At 37.5% G+C, this 21,068-nt stretch overlaps 2 protein-coding genes across 2 annotated transcripts; both read right to left on the reverse strand.

Moving 5' to 3' along the window:
• Positions 1-3,094: 3,094 nt before the first annotated feature.
• LOC144254228 (olfactory receptor 4A47-like) lies at positions 3,095-4,027 on the reverse strand. Its single transcript, XM_077797241.1, has one exon. The coding sequence runs from the start codon at positions 4,022-4,024 to the stop codon at positions 3,095-3,097; it is 930 nt and encodes a 309-aa protein (XP_077653367.1). The 5' UTR covers positions 4,025-4,027.
• A 14,199-nt stretch (positions 4,028-18,226) lies between these two features.
• Positions 18,227-19,192, reverse strand: LOC113175089 (olfactory receptor 4A47-like). The gene has a single exon (XM_026379252.2). It carries the CDS (start codon positions 19,190-19,192, stop codon positions 18,227-18,229), a length of 966 nt encoding a protein of 321 aa, XP_026235037.2.
• Positions 19,193-21,068: the final 1,876 nt, after the last annotated feature.

Below are 21,068 nucleotides of genomic sequence, written 5' to 3' on the forward strand. Positions count from 1 at the left end.
GTTTGCCCTCAGCACCTCCTGCCTCTCGGCCTTGGAGCTCAAGTTCCTGTGGAATTGGCTTCTGCTGCACACAACCTTTATAGTGTCAGACCTACCTATCATCATCAAATGGCTGCCAGTTGGTTCGTGAGACCTCCCCTTTGTAGAACTTCTTGTTGTTCCTTGGTCAGGCTTCCCTGGTGGAATGAGAAGAAATGGGAGGTGGGGAGGAACAGTTACCTGCATGCCTAAAGGAATAGGCTTGGGGGTGGGGAGATAGCAAACCGCCTTTTCTAGTTATAGTACTAAGCTGGGTACAGACAAGTCTCCTTTCTACTAAATGGTCGGCTGTCATACATTTATATTTTTGTATGTCACACACCCTTTGTTTTTTATTACCTCTATCTCCCTGTGTAATTGATCTTTTGCTTCTTGGATTTGTTTATGTAATTCATTGTCAAAGTGATCTTTCATTGTCTGATTTTGCTGTCTCATGTCTTCCTTGAGACTCCAGATCATCTGAAGCATGTATATCCTGAATTCTTTATCTGACATTCCATCTGTTTCAGCTATTACCTCTTCTAGAGTTGAGTTGACCTGCATTGCTTGTGGTCCTTTCTTTCCTTGTCTTTTCATACTGCTCGTGTTTCTTTCTGCTTGGTGAAACTGTTGTGTTTTTGAAATTTTCCCTCTATTTATTTACATTGCTCTTGTATAGTTGAAAAATCTCCCTTGCAGGGCGGGTAGTGGCTGTGATCCTCCTCCAATTGGGGTGATGTGTCTACCACGCTGGCGGGCCGCTAGGTCTGTTCTGCCGGTTGGTCGCAGGTCTGCCCACCCTGCGGGCACGGGTGGCGGCTCTCCTCTGCCCCCACTCCAATTGTGGTGACGTGACTACCACGCCCTCAGGTCGTTGGGCCTGATCTGGATGCGGGCAGCGGCTCTGCTCGGCCCCTACTCCAATTGGTGTGTCCTGTCTACCACGCTGGCAGGCCTCTGGGCCTGTTCCGCCGGTGGGTCGCAGGTCTGCCTACCTTGTGGGCTCGGGCGGCAGCTCTGCTCGGCCCCCACTCCAAATGGGGCTACCTGACTGCCACTCCGGCGGGTCGCTGGGCCTTTTCCGGACACGGGCGGTGGCTCTGCTCCGCCCCCCCCTCCAACCAGTGTGACGTGTCTGCCTCGCCGGCCAGCCGCTTGGCCCGCTCCGCTGGTGGGCCACCGGTCTGCCTATCTTGCGAGCTTGGGCAGCGGCTCTGCTTGGCCCCCACTCCAAATGGGGTGACTTGAGTGCCACGCCGGTGGGTCGCTGGGCCTTTTCTGGGCACAGGCAGCAGCCCCGCTCAGCCCCCACTCCAAAGGTGCGACGTGTCCACCACGCTGGCAGGCCACTGGGCCTGTCCCGTCGGTGGGTTGCAGGTCTGCCTACCTTGCAGGCTCTGGCGGCGGCTCTGCTCAGCCCCTACTCCAAATGGGGTGACTTGACTACCACGCTGGTCCTGTTCCAGGGGTGGGCGGCTAGTCCACTCTGCCCCTCTGGCCCCCACAGCACCCAGCAGGACCCGGACCGAGAAGCAGTTTCCGTGGGATCCCCAGCCCTGGGCCAAAGCAGCTCCAGGAGCCTGAACCCGGCCGCTCCAAGCTCCGTGCATGCTCTGCTAGGAGCCGGCTCCAAGAAGCAGTCTCTGCGGGTTCCCCAGGCCTGGGCCAAAGCAGCACCAGGAGCCAGAACCCAGACGCTCTGAGCTGGGTGCACGCTCTGCTAGGAGCAGGCTCCAAGTATCAGTCTCCACGGGTTCCCCAGCCCTGGGCCAAAGCAGCACCAGGAGCCAGAATCCGGACGCTCTGAGCTGGGTGCACGCTCCGCTAGGAGCAGGCTCCAAGAAGCAGTCTCCGTGGGTTCCCCTGCTGGACCTGTTCTGCTGGTGGGTCTCAGGTCCGCCTACCCTGAAAGCACGTGGGGCAGCTCTGCCACTCCGCAGGTTGCTGGGCCTGACCTGCCAGTGGGTCGCAGGTCCACCTACCTTGCAGGTGCGGGGAGAGGGGGCGGCTCTGCCCCTCAGCAGGCCACTGGGCCTGATCTCATTTTCCATCAGTCTTAATGACTTCTTTTAACATCTTTTTTTAAAATGTCTTCATTAGTGCATTGTATTTATGTAATAGTTTTGTGATGAGAACACATATCTACACTATTATCAAATATCAAGTATATAATTAGTGTTATTAACTATCATGTCTAGTGCATGGTAACTGTAATTAATAATACAGCAGAAATAACACCTATAATAAGACATTTTCTATCATAATAAACTTTTCACCTTTTGAAAAACATCACTGTCCCCTCACCTTCCAGCCTGTGACAACCAATATCCTGCTCTCTGTCCCAGGACTGTGCTACTTTTAATTCTATATGTAAATGATATCATGTAGTATTTGTCTTTCTATGTCCAGTCTATATCACTTAGCATAATGTCCTCCAGTGTCACCCCAGTTGTCACAAATGATAAGACCCCTTATTTGAAGAAACAGAAAAACAATTTACTACCTGCATCTGAGACTTAGCACTGAGAGATTCTGATGAGGGAGAGTATATTTCTACCATTTATCATGTTGTGAGGGTTCTACTTTTAATGTTAGTGTGAAGCATTCCATTTTTTACTTTACCAGGTAAATTTACAGTACTAAAATTTACATACACTACTGAAAACAAATGAACATAAGTTTATATAGCATTTAAATATTAAAACAATAAAAAGAATCAACATAAAAGGAAGTCTAAAAATAAGATAAGGAATACCAAAGTGAGGAATACAAATAAATGCAAAAATTAAATGACATCAGTGCAATGATTCCAAAATTTTATTCATTAATTTACTACATATTGTCATAGACAATGTATTATATGTGCATTAGAACTGTCCAGTAGTGATCAACAAGACATTATAAAGTGTACATTACAGTAGGGAAACTATTAGTGGTACAAGCACATATTCAATTCCTTAATTGTATTTACCAGAAATTTAGAGGGAAAGGAAGTTAACATCAGCTTTACAAATGTTATGCTTCCTAAGAAGATAGTTTTATGATAAAATGACTCTCCTTAGAGCGGGCAACTCACTCATTTACTACATGATGTGACTCTTCCTCCCCAGAGTTTCTTCATAGCATTTGTCATCTCTGAGTTTCTCAGAGTGTAGATGAAGGGGTTCAACATGGGGGTTATGACCAGGTAAAACACACTCAATAACTTGTCAATGGGCAAAGTCTTGGCTGGTCGTGCATATATGAAAATACAGGGGACAAAGAAGAGGACAACCACAGTGATGTGGGAGCCACAGGTGGAGAGAGCTTTCCACCTCCCCTCCTGACTCAGGTTCTTCAGAGAGTGGAAGATGACAGCATAAGACACTAGTAAGAGCAGAAACACAGTTGTGCAGATGAGTCCCCCATTGGCAATCACTAAGAGACCAATGACATAGGTGTCAACACAGACAAGTTTCAATAAAGGGTACATGTCACATATGAAATGATCAATGACATTGGGGCCACAGAATGGGAGCCCATAAATAGTGCCCAACTGAATTATTGAGTGCAAAAAACCTCCAACCCAGGAAACTACCAGCAGCACAACACATACCCATGGCCTCATGATAACCAAATAGTGTAGGGGCTTACAGATGGCCACATAGCAGTCATAGGCCATCACCAACAGAAGAAAGACCTCTGCCCCAGCAAAAAAGTGTCCTGTAAAAAGCTGGGTCATACAATTCTTGAAGGATATGATATTTTCTCTAAAGAACAAGTGGGAAATCATTTGGGGGGAAATAGCTGTAGAATAAATTGCATCCATAAAAGATAAGCTAGCAAGAAAGAAGTACATTGGTGAGCCCAGGGTCTTGCTGAAGGTTATGGTCATCACAATGAGCAGATTTCCCACCATGGTCAAGATGTAGAAAAGCAAGAACATAACAAAAAGTACTTTCTGCACCTTTGGATTTTGTGTGAGGCCCAAGAGGACAAAGTAAGTTACATTGTTCCTATGTTCCATCTAGTCTTTTATTGGTGCTGATTCCAGATACTAAAGCAGTTCACCTAAAAAACAAAAAAGAAGAAATTCCTTAGAAGTATTATAATTTCAGTCTTCATTCATTAATCCTCTAAAATATGAATGAGAAGCATCAATTTGTGGCAAGCTATCTGTTGCACATATCAGGCACAGTGAAGTAAGATAGCATTTCCTTCCCCAAGTGATTCCATATGTAGTGATGGGATCAAGATTTACAGTAAAACATGATCGTGGCCATAATAAGTGAATTATTTATGTCATGCTATCAGTTCATTGTGCTGCAATTGATAAATCAACTGGATTATGGCAAGACTTCTCACAGGAAGCCATACTTTATGCAATTAAAGGAGGTGGGAAATAACAAAAAGGAATGAAAAATGAATTTCATGAGAAAATGCACCCCACATGATGTCACAAAGGTGTAATACCAGAGATTCACTTAAAGTCATTTTTATATTTATAGTGGCTAAAATAAAATGTAAAACGATAGACCAAAAGTCAGTACATTCATTTCTAGTTCTATGACTGTAAATCATTAACAATGACAGCTTTTCCTTCCCTCTCCAATCATCTCTTATCCCCTGGACACCTCAACCAGAAGTACCCTGCCATTCATATTTCTAGGAGGATTCTGTTCATGATGATGTGTGTGTTCTCTAGCACATGAGAGGCTTTCTGTGCAGTACTCCTTTTCTCTTTCAGATCCCTCACCAGAACCACCTTTTGATGTTCATAGTTACACCCGTAGTCTCTTCATAGAGGCTCTTTCTATCATGAATCACAACTCTTCCCCAACCATCTACCCATTACCCATCCCAGAGCTACTTCTACTCTTTGAGGTATTTTTGTAGCTGCACCCCACTTCCCAGTAGCAAAATCCATATTCTCTTGTTAGAGCTGCTGTAATAAAACAGCACAAACTGGTTAACAGAAATCTGTTGTTTCAGAGTTTGACATGCCATAAATTCAAACTCAAGACCTGTGCTGTATTGGTTCCTTCAGAAGATATTGAGGAAAAGCACTGACCCAGGCCTTTCTCCTTGGCTCACAGATACCAGTTTTGTGTTCACGTGTTGTCCTCCCTACATCCAAACTTTCCCTTCTCATAGGACATCAATCCTATTGGAATAATGACCACCCTAATGAACTTATTTTAACTTCTTGATCTCTGCAAAGAACCTACACACAAAACATTCACATCATGTAGTAGTGAAGGTTAGGGCCTCAACATGCATTAGAAGGAAAAAGTAGGGGTAACTGAATTAAATAAAACAAGAGTTGTTTCATGTAACACAATGTGTGATTAGTAGTTGTCACATTTTCATATGTACTACTGAGTGGTTGAATCCTCCTTTTAGGGTCTTTACTTAGACATTCCCCATTTTCTTTTTTTTAAAGAGAGAGACACACAGAGAGAGAGAGAGAGAGAGAGAGAGAGAGAGAGAGAGAGAGAGAATTTTTAATATTTATTTTTTAGTTCTCGGCGGACACAACATCTTTGTTGGTATGTGGTGCTGAGGATCGAACCCAGGCCGCTCGCATGCCAGGCGAGCTTGCTACCGCTTGAGCCACATCCCCAGCCCACAGTCCCCATTTTCCTAACCTGCAAATTCTGGAAGAACCAGGGAATTGTCTGTCTTCACCACTGTCTCTCTCTTAACTTAAAAGGGTATCTGCAACTATTTAATTCACATCTCCAATTGTATATCCATTTATTATTTACAAAAGTAAATTTTTAATTATTTTTTCATGATAAATCGATTCTTTCTGAGGATTCCTTTATCTAATAAAAAGGCTTCTCCTTCCACTCAACTTTTTAGTCCCAATTCTGACATTTTGACACATAATGGACACCCATTCATTATTCCTTTCATGTTATTTATTTATACACTTAACAAACTCTCTTGCCTTAGTAGATGTACTGTAAATCTGATCATTCTCACTGCAACCAACTACATCCCTGATCTACTGCAACAGCCACTTGCCAATTCTTCCTACGTTCATCTTGTACTTTAACAAGCCATTTTCCCAAAGCAACACAAATTGTCTTTTTAATCTTCTTCAGATCATATCACTTCCTTCCTCAAAATCCTACAGGAGATTTTTATCACACACTCAATTATATATTCATCACCTCCCTGACTTTAAATTACACAATTCTGTTACCTCCCCAAATTCATCTCTTACAATTCTCCATGCTCATCTGCTCCAGTCTTTCACTAGTGCTCAAATATCCCTAATGATTTTCCACCACTGTATTTCCATCTATTTTTTAGGAGACCCTAACTTCAGAAACCACATAAGCACAAACTCTAAAATAAAGGTATATATTGAAGAAAGGTGTGTTCTACATGCAATCTTTCATTTGTTTATTCAACCAACTAGTGTGTACATACCACTTACCTTCCGTCACATCAACCTAATTAGGTGAACTTCCAGGCATCACAAAGTGTTCACATTCTCATTAAAGCTGAGTCTGCACCAGGATTGTGTATTCAGTGGATGCAATCTTGGTGCTGACTGAGCAATTACCTTGTTACTTCTACTGTTCCAGATGAAGCACAAATCCTGAGGATAGAAAATGGTTGCAGAATTCATTCTTTTAATTTTTAAATTTATTCATGGCAACTCTCATTTATGAACTCATCAGCCATGATCTGCCTTCAGAAGTTTTTCCCACAATTTTAATTCTTGCAAAATCAAGTGATAGAATTTCCTACGTACTGAAAATTACACACTTTTTCAAATTCTAGTTTTTTTCTATCAATCATTAAGGTCTTACTTTTGGAATCTTGTCTGTAGTTTGAATGATGACTTTTTGTTTCATTAGTAAAGGGCTGGAAGTCCCTTTTCAACCCAGGATACACACAGAAGGAAAAAGTCTGTATTATTCCTGTTGATATATTTAAAACAACATCTATGTCTGTCCATTGTCACCAGAATCTTCTAAGGTTTGCAGAAAATCATCACCAGCATTGTAGATGTATTTCAAAGGAATTCCACGTTGAGAATACAAAAAGTAAAAACTTCCATAATAGCATAATTTCTCAAAAATGTAAACAAATCACATGTTCATGTAGGAAGATAACAACTAGCTTTTTTTTAAAAAAAGGAATATTTTCTCTTTAAGTTCTCTTTCAGGAACGTTAGTAATAACTACCAGACAGCATTATTGTGATTCATATAGATCATGCTTTAAGCCTACTGAAGCATCTTTTTAAGTGATTATATCAGGCTTTAAAAGGACAGCATTTTTTACCTGACAAAAATGAAGATCACTATAGGTCTTATACCAGAAACCACAGTCATCATGGAGTCCTGCAACTGGAATGTATCCAAAGCGAGTCTTCCTTAATCAGTTTCACTGGGAATTCCCACAAGTTTAAACATGTAAACATGCCAATAGATTAATTACATTATTATGGTCAAGAAAATGTAACAAAAATATTTCAGAAACATGGGAAAATTGACAGAGTGACAATTGGCAAAAATAATACATCAGTTCATTTAGATGAACTGATGAACTTATCACTTATTACCACACTGCCAGATCAAGTTTTTTTTCCCATTTATCTAATAATTATATCTCATTATTTCTTTGGGGATATTTTTTCAAGATTCATGTAGTTATGATAACTAGCTATTTATCTATTTATCCATTTTTTTAAAACAACCTTATAATATCTATTTATTTCATAGTGTATGCTATTAACTGGAGATATAAAATTTAATGAAACGGAAGATCAGATCACTGATTGCATTGGGTTTATATCTTGTAATACAGTCACAAATTAACAATGGGAACAACAAATTATAGTGAGCAGAACAAAGTAAATTTCAAGAAATGACAACAGCAAAACCTCAGGACATTACATATCCTATTAAGGAATTTGAAATTATTAAGGTTCTCTTCAAATAAGAGTAAGGGGGACTTCCAGTTTCTGGTTCAACAAAAATTCTCAAAAAAAAAAAAAACATTAGCAAATTCAATCTGATAGTGCATAAAAGAATCAAACACCATGACCAACTGAGATATAGCCTTGATACCTAAGGCTGGGTTAGAATTCAAATACCAATTAATGCAATAAATTAAAACAAAGAACAAGGATAAAAAAAATATCATGGCTATATTAACAGTTGCACTTAAAGCATTTTAAAAATTCAACACTCACCTGTTTAAAAAACGAATTCTCAGTAAACTAGGAATAGAAGAAAATTTCCTAAACTTAATAAAGCAAACCTACAAAATAGCCTATAATTGATACCATCCTCAGCAGTGAGAAACCAGAAAGCTTCGTTGTAAGGTAAGGTACAGGCAAAGATTCTTCCTCTCACCACTGCTTTTCAACATTGTACTTCCAGTGCTCACAAATGTGATCAGGCACAATATCGAAAGAAATGCATGCTTATTTAATAAATCCATCTTTGTTTAAAAATAACATGATAATCTATGAAGACTTTATTAAAAAAAATCAAAAGTGTACAAAAATCTGCTGGGCACGATGATGCATGCCTATAATCCCAGCAACTTCAAAGGATCAGACAGGAAGATCTTGGGTTCAAAGCCAGCCTCAGCAATGAGGAGGCGCTAAACAACTCAGTGAGACCCTGTCTCTAAATAAAATACAAAATAGGGCTGGGGATGCGGCTCAGTGGTTGAGTGCCCCCAAGTTCAATCCCTAGTACAAAAAAAAAAAAGTGTAAAAACTCTGGAATAAGTAACTACAGGATATAAAGTGTACAAATGGCATTCCTTTTCCTATACAGCAGCCACAAACAAGAGGATGCTGAAATTAAATACCATTTACTTTAATACTTTCCAACATGGAATACTTAAGCATATATTTAACAAAATATGTTACAAGATCTATATAAGGAAAATATCAAAGCATGGATGAGACTTACTAACTGTTCATGGAAAGAAAGATTCAAACAGCATCACTAAGAGGTTAATTCTTCCCAGCTAGATCTTCAGAACAAACGAAATTCCAATCAAACTATCACATTATTTAGTAGATGTTGACAAGTTAATTCTGAGGTTCACATGGTGAGGCAAAAGGCTCAGAATGAGCAACCCAATACTGAGGGTAAGAATAAAAATGGAGAATTAACAATACCCAATTTCAATACAGTATAAACTATGAAATCAAGACAGTGTAGTATTGAAGAAAGAGTAGACAAATAGAAAAAAAGGATAGACAAAGATGTCAGCCTCTCTGGAAAACTGGCAGTTCTATATGAATCCAAGCACTCTCACCACACAGCCAAGTAACTGGGCGCCTTTGCATTTATCCAAATGAGCCAAAAATGTAGCCCTTACAGAAAGAGACACTCAAATGTTTATAAAATCCTTATTCATAGTTGCCAAAGCATAGAAGCTACAATGATGCTTTTCAGGATATGAGTGGATAAATACACTGTGGTCCATCCAGATAATGAAATATAATTCATTTATTTGAAAGAAATGAGCAACTAATCCAAGAGCAGACATAGAGGAAACCTCACAGGATATAGCTAAGTGAATGAGACCAGTCTGAAAAGGCTACATATTGTATGGTCCCAATCATACGACATTCTAGAAAGTGCAACAATGTAGAGAAAGTGAAAACATCACTAGTTGTCAGGGTTTGGAGGAAGGGAGATGCCTGGGTGGATCACAGAAGATCACAGAAGACTTTTTCTTCACTGAAACTCTTCTATGATACCACAATAGAGATGCATGTCTTATACATTTTTCCAAGTCCACAGAAAGCACAACATCAAGAATCAACAGTGCACCCTGATGTAAAAAAAAAGGGACTTTGAAAGATACTGTTGTGTCATTACTGATTAATTAATTGTAATGTACCACCATGGTGTAGGAATTTAATAGTGTCTTCTATGGTTTAAGAGAGACCCATAAACTTCTTGAGCTAGAACAATGCAACAGTGTTGAGAGGTAGAACCCTCAAGGGAGGAGATATCCACTGGGTTAATGCTGTTACTGTGGGAGTTGGTTGTTTATCACAAGAGCAGGTTCCTGACAAAGGTGAGCTCAGCCCTCCTTTGCTGTCTCATTCTTGCCCTCTCCTGCTTTTTCTACCGGCCATCTCAAGATGCCTGTGTTCGGCTCTTGGGCTTCCCAGCTTCTGTGGACCCTAGGACAATTAACCTCTGTTGTTTATGAATTTATCAGCCTCAGTTATTCTATTACAGTTACAGAAATGGACTAAGAGAGTAGGGTAGGCTACTTTGTTGGGGACAGAGGTTATATATAAAGTCTTTCTGCTCACCTTTCTTTGATTGTAAAACTGCTCTAAAAATAAAGTTTGGTATGTTTTTAAAAAATTGTAAGAGTTAATCAGAATCAGGAAGCATACAAATACTAGGAGATAAGATAAATTTGGACCTGAACTTCAGTCAGGCCAAAATGTGAGTTAAGATGGAGTAATAATACCATTTTGAACGTATCCTATTATGGATTTTAAGTTGCAAGACTGCAAACAGGTTTTGAGACTTGATTATGGTTAACTATTCTTATTATTATTTTATAACTCTGAGAAAGTTTTTTAAACCTATAAACATCTTTATTCTGTGAAATGAAAGGAATTATTGTGATTAAAGTTTTTATAATACAGTAAAATATGTGTAGAGTGCTCATACAGTATCTGGTACACAGAAGTATCTAATATACTTTTATTTTGTTAAGTAAGAATATTTAACATGCCTGTTAAAATAATCTAGAAATAAATGACAAAGTGAATAGAGGCCAATTGTTATTTTTTAGATATTAAAGCCAACAATCCCATCTTTAAAAACTGTTTTCTTAAAGAGGAAATTGAAACCAAAATTCTAATATGTACAGAATTCTTCAAAGGAAAACCCTATCTCAAACAATGTGATACAATTACCAGTGCTCAGAGGAAAATTGAAGGCCATAAGAGTTTACATTATTTAAAAAGTAAAGAAGAGACTAAGAAATTTTCAACTAAAAATGTTAGAAAAAAACCCCATAAATTAGCCTAAGCTAAAATAGGTAGGAGAACAAAATAAGATAAAAATGGTTTCCTCCATTAGAAAAAACTTAGAGCTATCATACCTGTTTGTTTTCCACTACTATAACAAGTCCCTGAGCCAATTCAACTTAATAACAGAAAAGGTTTATTTAGGCTCACCATTTTAGATATTTTAGTCCATCACCAATTAGCCTCTTTGCTTTGGGCTTTTGGTGAAGCAACACATCATAGTGGGGAACAAGATGCAGAGCAAATTGCCCACAGAATTTATGAAATACAAAAATGAAAGAGAGGAAGAGATCAGGGTTCCACAGTCCTTTTCAAGAACATCCCTGTCAACCACCTAAAACCTCCCACGGTTGAACTTTACCTGTAGGCCTCACCTCTACACGTGTTAGCCATCTTCCAATAGCAAGGAACCAACTTCTCTTTGCCCTTCGAGGACATTCCAGATTCAAATAATAGTAATATATATTTGGTATTGGATCACAAGTTAATAACTAATGAGCAATTGAATAAGTCACTATCTATTCTAATCACAATAGTGACAGAAGCACAAATCTCAAACTTAGAACTGACACAAAGAGACCAAAGAAAGTTTAAAAAATATGAGTTTTATCAATTATAATACAACAATAAACAACTGAATTAGCATCAAGTAAAATAAATTTTAATCTGAATTCAATTAATTATTCCACAGGAAGTTATGAACTACCAAAATTCCAAATATATTCGATGTCTTATATTTAAAGTGTGTTTCTTATAGGGGGAATATAAACGAGTCTTGTTATTCTTATGGAGTCTGCAAACTTTGCATTTTATCATGGTATTTAGATTATTTACATTTTATGTACTTAGTGGTAAAGTTCATTTTAAACTTATCATCTTGCCATTTTTCTATGTGCTTTGTATGTTTTTTTTCATTTTATGTCTCCTTTGGATTATTTTTTTATCTTCCTATTTTACTTATTGACATAACTCTTACTTTGGGGGGCTTATAAATTATAATTTCACCCTAACAGCAGGTGATACTATTATAACACTATGTATTTTATAAGAACTCAGAATAGTAAAATTATTTTCCTTCTGAGCCATTATGGCATTATCGTCAAATTACATATATTTGAAAACCCATAATATGTTATCTTAATCAGGTATATTTAAAGGGATTTAAATAATAACAAAAATCTTAAAAATTTGTTCATGCAGTTACTACTTTCATCTGGTTGTATACACTGATAGTATCACCTAGGATCATTTTTCATGAGCTAGAATGATTTTCCTTAACATTTTGTAATGAGAACCATGAGAGCACCATTATCTTAATCAACTTTTAACATTTTCTCCTTCTTATTGACTTTGAGTAACTTGTATAGGAAGTGCTTTAACATGTTTTCTTTATGCTCTTTATGCTTACCTTCAAGCAGCTTCTTGGGTCAGTATTTGTGAAGTCTATCGAATTTTTAAAAAATATTTTTATACATTTTAAAAATATTTCTTTCATTATTTCTTTAAATATTTTTGTATGTTCTGATACTGTTTTTCTTCCACATCTGAAATTATGTATTTATGAAGTCAGTTGTACTGGTTCAGCAACTTACCATGTGTGTCCTGTTTTGTATTTTGATATGTTTTATTTTGAATAGTTTTAGTGTATCTTTTGAAATCTATTGCACTAATGTGCTATTATTCCCATATCCTATTTTTTTTTTACTGTAAGTAGTGTAACTTTTGCCTCTTTAGAAAATTCAGATTGGATTATCTTTTATCTTTCATATGTCTAATTTTTTAACGTATAGTATAGAATTACAATTTCTTTCAAAACCCTTTAGGCTAATGAAATATGTGTGTCAGTTCTGAGTAGTATTCCATGATTTATTTATTCTCCTAAAGGGCATGGTTAAGTGCTTTTTTCATGCCTTGTATTTTTGTATTGGATGTCAGAATTTATTGTTCTACCGTGGTAAGTACTAGGCATCATCACATCTATACATATTCTTGAAAGTTTATCTGTTACAATGAAGTTGTTTGGGAATAATGTGATGTTTGTATGTTTTTCTATTCATCATTTTTGAAATACTCTTCTTATATTTTACGAAGCTAGAGAAATGTCCATTGTAAGTCTAATAACATCCCACTATTGAGCAAAGATCTTTGGAAGTACTCAGCCCAAGATCCGCCCCTGTCCTGTGAGGCTTCCAGTCCAGCTGGTGAAAATAGACATTGTCCTAGGCCCAGCAAATGCGGCACTCTTCTCTCTGGCTAGGTCTTTGGTTGCTGAGGTAGTTTCCTTAAATGCAGGCACAGTGCTGAATAATTTAGGGGAAATTCTCCATGGCCCTCCTTATATTGCTCCTGCTTGCACGTGTCTCTCTCTCTGTCTCTCTCTCTCTGGCTCTCTCCTTTTCTTTATCTCTCTTTCCTCTGTGGGAATAGCATGAAATATATCAAAAGGAAACAGGGAGGGACTGTCCTACAGATCAACTTGTTTTTATCCCCTCTCTCAATGTTTCCCATTAATGGTTTTCTAATGTCAAATGAAATGTGTTCAAAACCATTGTGTCTTTATCTCTGGCTTATGTGCTTGTTATAGATATGAGTGCAAATCTCTGTATTTCCCCATCATGGCCAAAATTAACATTACAAGAAAAAGTATAAGCAAATACTGGAAAATTTATTTAGCCTTTATAAATAGGTAAAATACAGATCACAAGTTAAATGTAATAGGCTCTTAAGCATAATTGGTTAATTCTATACCACTTTATAAAAAATAGGTTGGGAGAGTACATACATATTTTTTTCCTTAACCTAAAGTGAAGGAATGAATCTTAACCCAAAGTCGGTGCCATGCTTAAAAGCAAAATTCCATGATTCTTTCTTCAAGTTATTTTAAAAGAGAAAATTTCTCCTCTGTGAGTCTTCATGTCAAAACAGGAACTCATGAGATACAAATGGAAATCTACTCACCAAGGATGCTCCTACAACCCTGAGGACAGACAGTGGAGACAGTGTTTCCTGCACCATGTGACCTGAGGGAAGAGGACATCATCCTGCCTGTCCTCCAGCCTCAGCCTCTCCCATTGCCACCAGCACCTCCCTCTGCAGACTTCAGCACCCACAACACACTCCCTACACAGAAGCCGCCCCTGCCACTATTCTGGTTGGAGGAAACACTTCAAAACCTTTGTGGGAAAACACCAGTCAAACTGGATAGAATGTTAAAACCTGGGCTGCTCAAATAGGGTAGATTCTCACCCCTTCAAATTTTTCTGTTCAGTCTTTTAGAATAAACAGGGTTACATACATTCACTGTACTTTCTCTCTTCTATAGTGTAATATCCAAAAGCAAGAAGAGATTCTTGTCAATAAATGGAGAATCGACCGAATCAGATAATGCATGAAAACACCTGGACACAATTTCCTAAAAAACAAATTACCTTTATTTAATTTATTGATTTTTGTAACCAGGGATTGAACTCAGGGGTGCCTAACCACTAAGCCACACATCTCCAACCTTTTCTTATATATTAATGTGAGACTTGTTCTTGCTACCTTGCTGAGGGCCCTACTATGTTGCTCAAGTTGGTTTTGAACTTGTGCTCCTCCTGCCTCAGTTTCCAGAGCCTCTAGGATTACAGGTGTGCACCACTGTACACAGCTGGGACCTGAGAAATAAATGATTTATAAGTTGTTTCAAGGAAGTACCTCCAGAGTGTACTCAAAGTTGGCTCAAAATTGTTTTTCAAGGGTAGGAATACACAAAAGAAGATACAATCATAGACCAGTGAATACATGTGGCATTGCAAGTAACTGTTCAGACTACAGTGATGACCACATGTGTGGTATCTAAGAGGAATTCATGCAAAACCTCCTGATAAAGGTATTATCTGGCCCTCAACCTAAAGTAACAGCTCACAAACCTGAACAGGAGCATACAGAAAATTCCACCACACAACTGCCATGTACTCTGCCTGTCTTTGAAGAGTGAGAAGGGGAGTTCTAGGGTTCTTTTGTGCACCCTGAATGGTATCCAGCCTCTTCACAGGTAGCATGAAACTTTACAAGGTGGAGTTTTTTCATGAGCCATGTGGTGGATTTTGAGCTTATCACATGCAAAAAAAAAAAAAGTGCTTATATAGACATATGGTGTTTTGTTGCTTCAATCCATTCTTAAAATGCTGTTTCAAGGTTACATTTATGATGGACTCCAGAGGCAAGTCCTGAAAAAAACTTAAGGATACAGACATACAGAAAAAAGAAAGGCTCAGGAATGTTTCATATGAAAGGAATCCTTGCTTTATATATACCAGGAAAATGCACTGTGTGACCTTGTGTTCTATTTTGCCACAAAGAGAATGTCATTGGGTCAGTAGGTGAAGGGGCAATAAGCTGTGTGGATGTGTAATAGTATTGACTCAGTGTCAACTTCTTAACTTTGCACTGTGCTGTGGTTATTCAATAGTGTCTTAAGTTTTGGAAAGTATTGGAGTTTTAAGGCTAAAGGCTCATCAGGCCTACAATTGACTCCTTTAAGAAAAATCGATCAAAAAGTCTATACAAAGGGCAGGGTTGTGGCTCAGGGATTGAGCACTTGCCTCGCATGCAGGAGGAACTGGGTTTGATCCCAGCACAACACTAAATAAATAAATAAATAGATAGATAGATAGATAGATAGATAGATAGATAGATAGATAAAGATATTGTGTCCATCTACAACTTAAAAATATATTTTTAAAAAGTCTAAACAAATAAATGACCGAGAGAAATGTACAATAAAAAAACGATATTGGCATATGTCTAGAGACATACATGTATATATAATGAGATATATATTCATATGTACTGATACAAAAATAGAGACAAGACATTAAAAAAACATGTGGAATAATTTTAGTACATGAGGAATTTCAGGGAAGGGTCTACAGAATATCTTTTAACTTCTATCTAAGTTTGAAAATATGTTAAATCTAAGATATTTTTAAATAAAAACTATGATGAAAAAAATAGAAATAAATCACCACTAAAAATAATAGAATCAATGGATGCTTTACTCAATATATGCAACCATATAAAATAGTAATCATATATTAGCAGTAATAGTAGTATCATCTTCAGTTTATTTTTTTAGTTCTACTGATTTATGACTGACAAATAAGAATCATACATGTTTTGGGTGTACAACATGATATTCTGATATACAGACACATTGTGAAATGACAACTATAATTCACATATCCATCATGTCACATAATTAAAGTTTTCTTCAATCTTTTTGCAGTAGGTTACATCAGTCTTACCCTCTTACCAGGAATCAGGTATACAATACAGCAAAAGAAATAATAGCTACCATGCTATCAACTCCAGAATTGTTTAGCTTGTAAATGAAACTCGGTACTCTGGGACCAACATGAGTGCTTTCTCACACTCCAGCTATGACAACCATCATTCTTTTTTCTGATTCTGTGAGTGTGAAGATTTTAGTATTCACATATAAATGACATTATGCAGTATTTCTCTTCTTTGTACAGCTCATATCATTTAGCAGGACAAACTCCAAGTTCACCCATGTTGCACAAATGATAAGCTCTCTTAACTTGAAGAAACGTAGAAACACTGTCGCTGCACCTGGGATGAGTACTGGAGATGCTAGTGAGTAATTCATCATATATCTTTTTTTCAGATTTACAATTTTGAAAGGGTTACATTGTAACATTCATATTTCTTATGCTTTCCATATATGTTTAAAAACAAAATTATTCCAATAAAATTATAAATGCCAGTAATATCATATAAAAATAAGACAAATATAGCATTTAACTATTATAGAAAATGAACAAAAAAGTAAAAATAAAATGAGAAACAAAAACTTAGTTGTTAAAAATAAATATAAAAATTGGGCTGGGGATGTGGCTCAAGTGGTAGCGTGCTCGCTTGGCATGTGTGGGGATCCTGGTTCAATCCTCAGCACCACATTAAAAAAAATAAAATAAAGATGTTGTGTCCAGCAAAAAATAGATATTAAAAAATTATCTCTCTAAATAAATAAATAAATAAATAAATAAATAGATAAACTAAACAAACATCCTTGTAATACTACAAAATTTTATTCATAAATATATTTACTATCCCATTCCTCGATCTATAACAAAAGGACTTAAAAACAGCATACTACAGGGACACAGATACATCAATGTTTATAGTAGCACAATTCACAATAGTTAAACTGTGGAAGCAATGCACATGCCTTTCAGTAGATTAATGGATAAAGAAAATGTGGTATATATGCATAATGAAATATTACTCAGCAATAAAAGAGAATGAAACCATGGAATTTGCAGGTAAATGAATGTAGTCGGAGAAGATAATGCTGGGTGAAGTTGGCCAATCCCAAAAAAACAAATGATGAACGTTTTCTCTGACATAAGAGGCTCATTCATACTGGGAGCATGGGAGGAATAGACAAACTCTAGATAGGGAAAAGAGGTGGGAGAAAAAGGGAAGGGGAATGGGGGTAAAAAAGACGGTGGGGGGCTGGGGATGTGGCTAAAGCGGTAGCGCGTTCGCCTGGCATGCGTGCGGCCCGGGTTCGATCCTCAGCACCACATACCAACAAAGATGTTGTGTCCGCCGAGAACTAAAAAATAAATATTAAAAAAAATTCTCTCTCTCTCTCTCCTCTCTCACTCTCTCTTAAAAAAAAAAAAAAGACAGTGGAATGGGATGGATATCATTATGCCATTATGCTAAGTACATGTATGAAGACACAAATGGTGTCAATATACTGTGTATACAACCAGAGATATGGAAATTGTGCTCTATATGTGTAATATGAATTGTAATGCTTTTTTCTGTCATATATAACAAATTAGAATAATAAATTTAAAAATTTAATTATATAAAATATGTGAAGTGAAAACATTATTAAAAATTAATATAAAATTAAATAAACATCCTTGTAAAAATTTCATTCATAATTGGATATCATATTTTTATTGACTTCCTAGTATATGTGCACCAAAATTCCTAAGTCCACTGATAAACAACACACTGTAGAATGAGCAATACACTGAGGAAATATGTTAATGTCAAAACCTATATCCTATTCTTCAATTATACTTAACAAAATTACCAGAGCAAATTGGCATCAGTTTTAATTCTGAAGTAAACAATGCTTCTGAAGGAGACAGCTTCATAGTGAAATGTTTCTCTTTGTAGTGGGAGACTCAGTGATTTCCAGCCTGATGTGACTTCTTTTCCAGAGTTTCCTCATAGCATTTGTCATCTCTGAGTTTCTCAGAGTGTAGATGAAGGGGTTCAGCATGGGGGTTATAATAGTGTAAAACACACTCAATGACTTGTCAATGGGGAAAGTCTTAGCTGGTCTTGCATACATGAAAATACAAGGGACAAAGAAGAGGACAACCACAGTGATGTGGGAACCACAGGTGGAGAGAGCTTTCCGCCTCCCCTCCTGACTCAGGTTCTTCAGAGAGTGGAAGATGACAGCATAAGACACGAGTAAGAGCAGAAACACAATAGAGCACATCAGCCCCCCATTGGCAATCACTAAGAGGCCAGTGACATAGGCGTCAACACAGACAAGTTTTAATAAGGGGTACATGTCACATGTAAAGTGGTCAATGACATTGGGGCCACAGAAAGGGAGCCCATAAATAATTCCAAGTTGAAATGCAGAGTGCACAAAACCTCCAGCCCAGGAGACTACCACCAGCACCACACACACCCATGGCCTCATGATAAGCAAATAATGCAAGGGCTTACAGATGGCCACATAGCGGTCAAAGGCCATCACCAACAGAAGAGTGACCTGTGTCCCTCCTAAAAGGTGTTCTGCAAAGAGCTGAGACATACACCACTTGAAGGATACCATACCTTTTCCTAAGAATAAGTTTGAAATCAAAGTGGTGGAAATGACTGATGAATAAATGATGTCCACAAATGATAAATTAGCAAGAAAGAAGTACATTGGAGAGTGCAGGGTCTTACTGAAGGTTACAGTTAGGACAATGAGCAGGTTCCCCAGCAAGGTCAAAATATAGAAGAACAAGAACATAACAAAAAGTACTTTCCGCTCCTTTGGATTTTGTGTGAGGCCCAAGAGGACAAAGTAAGTTACATTGTTGCTGTGTTCCATCTAGTTTTGATTGATGCTGATTTCAGAGAGTAAAGCAGTTTACCTGTAAAACAATGAAAAAATCCTTAGAAGTATTTTATGTTTTTGTTCATCTGATACACACACATATACACACACAATCTCCTTGCATCACACTCCCTTCAGGAGATATCTGGATTACCAAGTGAAATAAGACACGTTTTCCTGCCCTAAGTGATTTGATATGTAACTATATGGTCCAAAATTTAAAGAGTAAGTTGGGAAATGTGTTGATGAATATATTTATTGATGCCATGCTATAGATTCAAAGTGCTTCAATATCTAAACCTGTTGAGACTTGGGGGAAGGTTTCTCAGAGAAAGTTACTCTTTTTTTTTAATTAGTTACACATGACAGTACATTGATCTTGACAATTCATACATTTGAATCAAATGGGGTATAATTTCTCATTTTCTTATTGTACAGGTTGCAGAATCACATTGGTCATACAGTCACCTATATACATACAGCAATAATAATGTCTATTTTATTCTGCTCTTTAGATGAGTTTCAAGATGTGAAATAACAAAAGAGAATGAACATGAAATTGACATAAAGATGCACTATGTATTAAGTCATATAGTGTAAAACTGAAGACTCACTTAAGGTAATTTTCATATGAAGAGTGGATAAAACAAATGACCAATGGAAGACTATAGACTACCAATCACTCTATCAATACTGGTGCTTAGAAAATGATGCCCTCCCTCCACTTTCTTTGGCCCTAAGGTTCAGTGGAAATGTCACCCCCAAGCATTTTAGCATTAGGTTTCCAGGAATATTGTGCTCACAGTGATTTTTGTTATTTAAGACAGATGCCATCTCCACCGCTCTCCTCTTTCCTTTCTGAGATTTCACCAGCATCATCTTTCAGTGTTCACATTTCTACCCACCATCTCTTCAAGGCCATCTGGGCTCCTTCTATCATGATTCCCAAACATCTCTCAACATCTATCCATTAATCAATCAAATCATGGCTTCATATATTAGACATTTATAGCAGCAGCAGCACCCTCTTCCTGGTACCAAAAGCTGTCTTCATCTGCTAGAGCTACAGCTGCTATAAACACAAGCGTGTTTTCTCAGAGCCCTGCAGCTCGACATTCAAAATAAAGGTATGGGCACTGGTGGAGCCCTCTGAAGACCATGAGGGAAAGACCAGCTCCATCCTTGCCTTGCTGATGACCACCTTGTATTCTTGTGTCACTTCCCCTATATTTAAATTTTCTATCCCACTAGAATATAATTTACATGGGATTGGGACCCAGCCTCATACATTTTACAATTAGATGACTTTCACAACCTCCAAATTTCCAAATAGAGCTTCTTTTTGCAGTACCTTAGGTAGGACCTCAACATATAAATTATATGGGGGGACACAATAAAACCATAATAGTTTCATGTGAGAACTTGAAAAACAAGGAATTACCATAGTCTTGGCTTGCCAATTCACTGAAACCTTCTTCTAGAGTCTTTGTTGAATATTCCACATTATCCTAACCCATAACTACCTAAAACTCTCTGAATTGCATAACTTCAACATTATCACACCTTTGTTTTCAACTTGGTATCTATAATTATTTAATTGTCATCTTCAAGTAGATATCCTTTTCATGTTTATGAAAGTAAATATTGCATATTTCACAATAAATCTATTACTTTCTAGTTTTTTCTAGAAAGGTACTTCCTTCTGTCTTTATACTTCAAGTCAAAGTCTGACAGTATTCTCCTTCCTTTATTCACATTTTTATACATTTATTAAATCCCCTTGGCTTTTTATTTATATTATCATGCAAATGTGATCATTCTCATTTAATTCTCTTACATTCCCTGTCAACTGCATGGGCCCCCTGCCACA

The sequence above is a fragment of the Urocitellus parryii genome, chromosome 4, assembly GCF_045843805.1.
Source record: "Urocitellus parryii isolate mUroPar1 chromosome 4, mUroPar1.hap1, whole genome shotgun sequence".
Classification (NCBI taxonomy): domain Eukaryota; kingdom Metazoa; phylum Chordata; class Mammalia; order Rodentia; family Sciuridae; genus Urocitellus; species Urocitellus parryii.

What these genes read in the sequence shown, in the direction of transcription:
- LOC113175089 (XM_026379252.2), bottom strand. Translation starts at nt 19,192, where the DNA reads ATGGAACACAGCAACAATGTAACTTACTTTGTCCTCTTGGGCCTCACA.
- LOC144254228 (XM_077797241.1), bottom strand. Translation starts at nt 4,024, where the DNA reads ATGGAACATAGGAACAATGTAACTTACTTTGTCCTCTTGGGCCTCACA.